This window comes from Octopus sinensis, linkage group LG1 (genome assembly GCF_006345805.1).
Source record: "Octopus sinensis linkage group LG1, ASM634580v1, whole genome shotgun sequence".
NCBI classification, from domain to species: domain Eukaryota; kingdom Metazoa; phylum Mollusca; class Cephalopoda; order Octopoda; family Octopodidae; genus Octopus; species Octopus sinensis.
In genome coordinates, this window is record NC_042997.1 from 211645342 (window position 1) to 211655341 (window position 10000).

Here is a 10000-nt window from a genome sequence, read left to right on the forward strand (position 1 = left end):
TGGCCTGGCCATTGTCTTGTACCTTGTTTGGCACATATTTATACCATTTATTGTCAGTTGTTATGTTGTAGTGTTGGCATATTGTCCAGTGGACATAACTATTTACTTGGCCATGTCCGTATATGTATATATTCAGATACTGGAAGCCGAATGTGTCTATCCTAGCACCTCAATCATTCAGAGACAGAGTTAGCAAGCTAGTCCATCGGAGGTTGTTGGGTGTAATCGTCTACAGCTGATGGTGGAAATCTCTGATATGGGCTATTTGAGAGGTGGCATTAATGTTTAGTAAAAGAATAGTGTTAGAGGTGCTTAGAAGAGGCATAGCGACTGATGACGTGCTGGTGGCAAGATTGGCTTTTGATCAATTCTTCAATGCCAAGCATGAAGGTTGTGTTCTCATAGCAAGGGTGCATGAACTAAGACACAAGGGAATGAAATCAGTTTGATGAGCCCAGGCGGCCACAAGGCCACAATTCAGTCTTTGACGACACAGGACAGGCACATGCTGCAAGAAACCAGGCGGGTGTGTTTGGAATTTCAGTGGCACTTTACTGAACTGTGTGAAGCATGCAGTGAGTCAGAGACAGGGGTGGATTTCACTTCCTCCCTTCATAGTAAGTCACTCCTTTCGCCCAGGGATGAAGAGTTCTGCAAAATGCCAATAACAGCTGAAGACACATGGGATGCGATGATAAGCTGCACAAGGGAAAAGTCTTTGGGAGTGGATGGTTTACCATTTGTCAGACTTCTTCTTGGCAGTTGTCTACCACAAATGGCAGCAGAACAAGAGAATTCTCAACGCTGTGAGCTATGTGGTACAGTGATACTGCTGAGAAAGAACCTGAACAAGGTGGCCCAAGTCGACAATTTTAGGATTCTAGCTCGACCGAAAGCAGATTATGAGATTTAAAAGCCAAAGTGTTAGGCATGAGGTTAGTGATGGTCATCGATATGAATGGATTGCTGACATCCTGGTATGTGCTATGCCAAACAGACAACCTATTCATGACAACCTCCACCTCAAATGCTGCATCATAGAGAGGCTGGGTAAGGAACCTGGCATGGGTGGGGCCTTTGACTTGAAAAGGAGATTGAGGGTGGAGCGGGAAGTGGCTGCTCCCCATTATTTATGTTGAAAGGGGAGTGAATGTGGCAAAGATGACCCATGTAAATCGACCAACTCTGAACATGGAATTGAAGAGAGAGGCACCTGCTAACATGCGCTTGGCTGTCAGGATGGATGACCAAGATGTGTGAGGTTCTTTGGCTGGCCCTGGGTGAAACTCCCCTCTGGGGAATTTGATTGATTTTTTGCTGTTATTTCTTGTTTTTTGAGTATCCATACATTTTTGTGCTAAGACCCACTTGTCCCTTATTTTGTATTGTCCATTTTTGTTTTGTGTTCAATCCTAGTGGCCAAAAGAAAATTATAGCATTCAGACGCAAGCAGCCACCTCAGTCATGTCAGGGTCACCAATTTTTTTAATTAGAATGTTATGATGTGTTACTTTTATGGGGCTACATGTTTAAATGCCTTTTTTTTACGTTTAGCATAGATAAATATATACAAATTGTTTCCAGAAGGCTATTTAATTAAAGTATTGTATCTAAGGTTACTTTGTTAGTTATACTTAAATTTAGAAGAGGATATCTATAAGGGGTTGAATTGTTCAGTCAAACTGATATTTGGCTAATACGATTTTTACATGCAATATTCCTTACGGAAGATTTAAAAGGACAAGTTCCAAAATATTTATACGTTTAAAATATCATTCATTTTTTGCTAATAAAGAAATATTTATTTTATAACTTACATAACACAGTAAAGGTAGGCAGGTAATAAAGAAACTCTATATTATTTGGCCTTTAAATGTGTCTAGTATTAAATCTAGGAGAGTGTAGATTAATTAATTTACACTAGCTAGATTGTTATCCTTAACTAATTGAAAGGAAGGATTTTAGTATGACATAAAGCCATTTGTTAAATGCTTAAGTGACATTACGAAACATCAAAATAGATATTTCTCACTTAGAGAATAAAGGATGAAAACGAGTGATCGAGTGACAAATATTCGTGTGGCATCTCAAAGATCATTCCAAATCCCTTAACATTTTCGGCTTTTATATCCTTCTACCGAATGGTCTTGGGGTTTCTAGAAGCATCTTGAATCTTAATTTTTGGAACGAAAAGGGATAAAATTCAAGAGGTTTTTGTCTATATGTTAAACTGACCAATGATGACCCTAACTTTATTTCATTGATCTCACTCATTTTGCACCAATGGAATATTTTGTTGTGCTAACAAACTAACCTGCCTGCATTTATGAATAGATGTCTTTATTACAGTGTCACTACAGTGCTGCCCCACTCCCACTATTTTTGGTGAAAGGGGAGGGAATGTGGTGAAGATGACCCATGTGAATGGACCAACTCTGAACATACGCTTTAAGCCAGAGAAGTTGAAGAGAGAGGCACCTGCTAATGTGCACTTGGCAATCAGGATGACCAGGATGTGTGGGGTTCCTTGGTTGGCCCTGGGTGAAACTCTCCCTTTTGGGGAATTTCATTGAATGTTTGCTGTTATTTCTTCTTGTTTTTAAAGTATCCACATATTTTTGTGCTAAGACCCACTCGTCCCTTGTTTTGTATTGTCCACTTTTGCTTTGTGGTCAGCCCTGGTGGCCAATAAAGGAAGGATTATTATCATTATTATTATTGTTATTTTCTCTTTACCACAGGTTTTGATGGTGCTCCCGGAGTCTTGCATGCATAGCAGGCTTACTACCTGCAGCCTATGGTACCATGCTATTCATTCTTTTCAGATGTCTAATACTTTCCTGATTATTCTGGCCATGCCAAGGAGGCAAACCTTTTGTAACAATTCTGCTGGGCACTCTATTCCAATTTCCTTTATATTCCTCTTGATGCCTTCTGGTATTGTCCCCAAGGACCCAACAATAATTGGCACTATCTTCACCTTCTTCATTTGCCATAGCCGGGCTATTTCGTACTTAAGACGGTTCTATCTATGTATCTATTTTTTGTCTTCCTGGTTGACTATTCATGGGTCAAAGGGGCATGCACTGTCAACTGTATAGCACATGGGGTGCATCCTGTTGACCACCATTGGGTCTGGTCCATTATGCTCTGACACCTGATCTGTTTGGATTGGGAAATTCCAGCGGATTTTGCTAGTCTCTGACACCACCACTCTTTTTGGTTTGTGCTCATACCACATCTTGTCTCTCTCTCTAGCCTCCACTTTTTTGCACAGTTTCCAATGTAGCACTTCCAATACCTGGTCATGTCGCCACAACCTGTAATGGTTTTGGGCAAGTATTATTATTATTATTATTATTATTACTACGATAGGGTGTTGAGCTGTCAGAAACTCCAAAATACTGGGCAAATGATTAGCAGCATTTCATCCATCTTTACACTCTTGACTTCAAATTCTGCTAAGGCTGACATTACCTGTCATCCTTTCGGGGCCTATAAAATAAGTACCAGTTGAGTACTGGGATCCTTTACCTTCTTAATAGTCCTCTCTTCCTGCCAAAACGGAACCTACAAACCAGGTGATGGATATTTCTGTCAGCACATTTCTCACCTTGTTAAAAGCGAGGCACTGGCTGCAACAGCTGGGGATTAAGAAGAGTTTTTCATTCCTCAATGTGGTCACAAAATGAAACCTGGCTTCTTCTCCAGTGCCAAATTGCACTTCAAACTTCTTTCTTTGAGTGATGTGGATCTTGTACTCCCACAAATGCCCAAGATATTCTTGAATTTGGGCTTCCATAGCATTTTCTACCTGGCATGATTTCACTCCGATGCAATGGTAAGTAACTATACATATCCAAATGTTTTCAATCACCTCGAGTGGAGGGTTCAGGGCTTCTCTTCTTCCATTTCTTTCAGGCGCCATTTTGAAATTTTCTTTATGCAGAACTCTTCCAGATTTCTTGAAGCACTCACAAAAGAAATCCCCTTTTCAGCATCTCTTGTTGTGGCTGTAGCTACTTTAGTGGAGGCAGTGACGGTGGAAATGGAGGTGGTGGTGGTGTTTGCATTTGTTTTGAAATTTTATTTTGTTTTTCCCTTTCTTTACACTTGTTATCAGTCTTGTTGTTGTTGTTGTTACTGAAACTGTTGAATGTCTTCTTGGATTGTTGATCAGTCAAACATTTCGAAGCTGCTGACAGGTAAATGCATTACCTGTGATGTTCGTTTTGGCTGGTGTGACGTCACTACATCAATTGCTGTAGTCTATGCTTCAGCAGTATCCCCCTTCTTTTCGGACAAAGTTTCTCTCTCTCCATTCGACTTACATTATAATCAATTCTTTTTCTGCCAGGTTTCAAAATATTTGGAAAACAGTGAAATATTTGATTTTCCAAACAGTTAAAAAATACTGGTACCCCCTGCACTGCAAAACAGGGGGTGCCTCTAAACAGGAAATAGTGGCAGTGCATTCCAGGCAATGTGAACAACAAGACTGTAACAATTAAAATGAATGGTCACCTTGGCAGATTGAAAAGACTGAAAACAGTCTTACAACTTATGAAGTTCCAGATTTCCCTGCCTTTCCAGTATGGCAGTGGCTGTTGTGAAAAAGGTGGGGGTGAGGCGGAGAAGAATAAAAAGAACAATGACTACTGCTGATGATGATGGCGGTGATGATAGGTAGACTAAATAAAGAGAGGGAAAATAAAATTACTTACCATATGCCTCTTTAAAACTTACAATGTAAGTATCAGAGGTTTGTTGTTGAACTGAAGAAATATCTCCACCAGAACTTCTTTCTCTGTCTCCAAAATAGCTTTTAAGAATCTCAGAGCTGACATTTGAAGAAACGTTTTTCACTCGAACACTGTTTATTTCCTCAATTCTAACCACTTTCAGTTGATTTCCATTCAAGGGGTTTTTTTGGCACATCCTCTGAACGTACTCAAAATCTGCAATAAATACAATGAATGGAAATACATTTTGGTAAAAGAATCAAATTGAAGTCAATTTACTGACATTTTAACACATTTTACTTTTAAATGATTTTGAGAATTCTTCAAATATGGAGATTTTAGCATTAAAATGCAGTTCCAATTATTTAACAACTCCATATAGGCACAGGTGTGGCTGTGTGGTAAGATGGTTGCTTCCCAGCCATATGGTTCTGGGTTCAGTCCCACTGTGTAGCACTTGGAACAAATGTATTCTAATATAGCCTTGGGTTGACCAAAGCCTTATGAGTGGATTTGGTAGATGAAGACTAAAAGAAGCCATCTGTCTGTCTGTCCGTCTGTATGTTACTGTCTCCTTGCTTGTTGTAAACGAGTGTCCCTGTTATACAAGCAGTGTCCTTCATTTCCAATCTTCCTTAAAATATGTCTGGTCACTGGGAAACATTACCTTACTTGGAAATAGGTGAGGGTTGGCAACATGAAGGGCATCCAGCTGCAGAAAATCCAACTCATCATCAAATTTTGTCCAACCCATGCAAGCAGGGAAAAGCGGACGTTAAAACAGTGATGATGATCATTATGATGGTGATGATGATCATGGGTCCTTTAGTTAATGTTTACTGATCCTTAAATGTATTTAGGGATAAGTAAAGTGTAAAATATAAGAAACAAAATTTGATTGAGCAGATTTATGATGAAAGACAATCCAACCACGACCATTCCAGTATCTAGAATGGTAGCTTCTGTTTTGAAGAAGGCAGGGTGTAATGGGAGGGATACTTTCCTGCTATTTCTATCAGCCTGAGCAACTGTGTAAAGGTCTTCAGATCCTTAAAAGTGTGTATTTTAAGGTAGAGATGGGAATTACCAATCCTATTAAAAATACCAAATTCAAGAAATCTTTTTCGGAACAAATCAAACTTGAAGAAACTTACCAATTTCCTTTTGGCAGTACACAAGAAAAGTTCCAGGTTTTCTTCCAGGGGAAACATATACAATATCTAATTTTCTTGTTTTTTCCAAATAATCAATTAACATTTTTTCAGACATGTCTTTGGGGCCATTTGACACAATCATTGCATCTTCTTGCCAGACTAGATTTTTATACCAATTCACACGAAAGTCAAATTTGCTTATGTTATGGACCTTCCTTTGGACAACATTTTCTGCATCTGAAAATCAAAATAGCAGAAGAAATTTCAAAATGTCATTGAGAATATAAAGTCATTATTTATGAGTGGAGGGCATGGTTGTATTGGTGTTGAAGTGTAGAACCAGGTCAGAGACATTCTGACCATAAACATCCTCAAGTGTCCTTCCTTCTTTAAGATGTTAGGTGGTGCATGAAGAAGATTTAATTGCCTTTTCTAGCAGATCAAGTCATCACTTAGAGGCCCCTTTGTTTGCTCTATAGCCGAGAAGATTATGAGGTTCCCTGTACAATTAATTGGTTCTAGTTCAATCCCACTGTCCAACAGCACCTTGAGCAAGTATCTTCTACCGCAGCCTCAAGATGACCAGAGCCTTGCGACTGATATTTGGAAGAGAGAAACTGTGGACATCACAGGATTTGTGTGTGTGCGCGTGCATGTGATCAGATAAACATATACACACATACGTGTATACGCACAAACAAGACTTAGAGGAAACGGTAGTCATTCACAGAGAAAATTGCCAATAAAAAGCTTTATCCTGAGCAGATCAATATGTAAACCTATTTTCCAAATAAAGAGGAGAATATTTGAATAATTTTGGAACTATCAGAATATGTCAAAACACTTAATGAAGTGCACTGCAAAATTTCAATTAAAATTAGTCACTTAATGAACAGAGAGAGACTCATTATCTTCATGACAGACTCTTGTTAAGAATGGAGATGGACATAACCCTGAAATTTAAATTTACAAAAAAAAAAAAAATATGCCATATGGTGAAGGAATGAATTTGATATTCCTTCAGCATATGGTGAAGGAATGAATTTAGCAATAGAGAGACTTGTTTCATTGTTGAGACCTCTTCATTGTAAAAGCTTAACCGTGACAGTCAAATTGTTGATGATTAAAAAGTTTTAATGAGTGGACACAGAATGGCGTGGCAACTGGAAACAGAACAGTGCTCTATATTTTCTCTATTGTACCTCCTTGATCGTACTTTAGCCTTTCAACACCTACCATAATCCCTACATAACCCTTTCAGTTCCTCACTCCATTTAGTAGGAGTTTTTTCTTTTTTCTTTTTCTGTCTTGGACATTACTTGGCAACCTCACTCATAATGATGGCAGAAAAATTTCCCCCGGTCCACTCTGTAAAGTGGTTGGCATTAGGAAGGGCACCGAGCAATAGAAACCATGCCAAAGCTGACCCTAGAGGTCAATGCTGCTCACCAGATCCTGTCAAAGTATTCAACATATTCCATTATGGAAAATTGATGATGATGACAGTGGTGATGGTTGACATTGCTTATATTAATCTAATGTCTTCACAGTAACTACATACAAATTGTCCAACCTATGCAAGCATGGACAACAGACTTTTTGACGATGTCTGTAAATGATTTCATGAAATAAAGAATATTTCTTCTAACCTTTTTCCAATTCAAAAGTGATAGTAACTTCCCCAGAATATTGGATCCGTTCTGGGATTCCTTTAATAGGTCCTCCATTTGATCTACTCTTGTTCTCAAAATAAGACTGAATGGCTTCCAAACGGAAATCAGTTGGGACTCCTGACACCAATATCGTTCTGCCCTCATCATCTCCTCCCTTATTCGAGGCAGATATTCCTGCAAAATAAAACCAAAATTTAATGCTAAACAAATACAAGTTACTCACCATCCATGTAACATACTGTGCTATCCACATCATAAACATCCACTTTACATGCCTGATGTAACCTGAAATACATGTAGCCTTCAAACAGTCCAGATATGCTAGAAGTAACAGCCAAAGTTTTTCAAAAGTTCACCCAGTTATTTTTAAAATAGACCAATACACTTGCCAAAATCGTTTTGTCTTGAGAATATCTGCAAAGAAGTTATGGCATTCCTGATTGAACAATGCTAATTTCACTCACAGAAACCAGAGTTCTAACATATGTCCATCAAATCTGAAAGTCACACCTCTCAGCTTTAAAATCTTTAAAAAGATGTTTTCCAATAAAACAGCCACACAAATGCCATTTAGTATGACAAACTTCACCGAAATACACATTTTCCAAACAATTCTTTCTTCTATAGGCACAACTCTGTTCTGAACGCTTACCCATCACCATCATCATCATCTCTGCAATGAAGAAAGCAAACATAGCCTCAGGCTGACCAATGCCTTGTGAGTGGATTTGGTAGATGGAAACTGAAAGAAGCCTGTCGTATATATGTATATATATATGTGTGTTTGTGTGTCTGTGTTTGTCCCCCTAGCATTGCTTGACAACCGATGCTGGTGTGTTTACGTCCCCGTCACTTAGCGGTTCGGCAAATGAGACCGATAGAATAAGTACTGGGCTTACAGAAAGAATAAGTCCCGGGGTCGAGTTGCTTGACTAAAGGCGGTGCTCCACAATGGCCGCAGTCAAATGACTGAAACAAGTAAAAGAGTAAAAGAGTACATGTGTTTGTGTGTGTTCATAATTTTCTTGGCATTCCCCGGTGGTGGTCAATGACAGACACAGAGAAACAAGCAGTGTCCTTTGTTTCCAATCTTCTACAGAAACACGTTTGTTATTAGAGGAATATTATCTTGCTTGGAAACAGGTGAAGGTTGGTGACAGGTGAAGGTTGGTGACAGGTGAGGCACCCAGCCATTGAAAATGCTGCTTCAATGGATTCCATCAGATCTATGCAAGCAAAGGAAAAGGGGATGCAAAAATGATGATGATGATGATGATGGGTAATGGTTTTATTGCTTTTTCAGTAAGTTTTCACAAATTTTATTTTTGAAACTTTAAATCCAAAAAAGAAAATTTTATATAAATGTGATTAAAAAATAAATAAATACCTCTCTTTTCCATGATTTCAACATGTATTTTTGCTCTGCAAATGAAAAGAAAATAATTAGGAAAAACATTGTTAAGGTATTAAATACATCATTTGTTGTCAAAGTAAATTCTCTCTCTCTCCCATATAATTACAGTTAAGAGAGAGATCAGAACAACTGGGCAAGACTCAGACAGGAATCCATCTCCCCCCTTTACCATTCAGATTCCTCAGCCAAATGCAATGCTTGTCTATTCACATTGTTTTGAATCGATGCCATTATCTCATAGCTTAAACATTGTGATAACGTGATTATCTTTTTAGCATGACATTGTAGGGTAAGTGTTACAAAGGCTGGATCTTTCCAGTTTAAATATAAAACAAGTTATATGCTAGGGCCAGATTTGGCCAGTCTAAATGCTAAAAGGTTAATTGTCAACATTGTGCAAGGTAATAAGGTTTACATGTGTTTGGGAGAATGTACAAAAGATATTTTCACATTTAACAAAGTCAGCTGAATAACGTGTTAGCCAAACGTGTGATAGAAAATGAATGCACAGATGCCTGTGTTTATAAAATCAAAATGTTTACCAGTTGACAATGGTTGACAGCAAGCAAAAACACTGTCCAGTTTTTAAGCTGGTAGGAGTTATTGTCATGGAAGGTGCAAACAAGGGGCTCTGCATAATATCACATAAAATGCAAGTGAGTCTGCAGTGTGTCTACCATCAGCAAGCGAAGTCTGCATATGTGTGCAGTAGGTTCAGAGAAAGATGTGCAGCAGTAGTTGGACAGTCTTTTCCCAGGGTCTGTTATCTGCAAACAACACCTTGGTTTTGAACCACATAATACGGCAATTGTGATTGGTCAATTACTTCGTTGGGGTTGTGGTACTCCTGTCACAATGCCAGTCACCGTGACTCCTGCTCAAATGTGGAAAGCAAGAAAACAAAATCTGCTGCTTTTTTCGTTTTGTTTTTTAACAGATTAATGTGCAACTTTTGGGTTACAACTGGCCAATCAACAAGGCTCAGCAAATTCTCAACAAGCCATTCTTTGTGCCTTA

General features: G+C 38.6%; 1 protein-coding gene across 1 annotated transcript in view; it reads right to left on the reverse strand.

Annotated features, from left to right (window-relative positions):
• Positions 1-4691: 4691 nt before the first annotated feature.
• The window catches only part of LOC115232585 (protein mono-ADP-ribosyltransferase PARP10-like), a 14177-nt gene continuing 8868 nt past the window's right edge, over positions 4692-10000 (reverse strand). Inside the window, exons 2-5 of the mRNA XM_036509226.1 lie at positions 8957-8991; positions 7546-7743; positions 5897-6133; positions 4692-4958 (exon numbers count right to left, since the gene is read on the reverse strand). Coding sequence (XP_036365119.1) covers positions 4717-4958; positions 5897-6133; positions 7546-7743; positions 8957-8969 — 690 coding nt within the window. The 5' untranslated portion in view covers positions 8970-8991 and the 3' untranslated portion in view covers positions 4692-4716. The remainder of the gene's footprint in view (positions 4959-5896; positions 6134-7545; positions 7744-8956; positions 8992-10000) is intronic.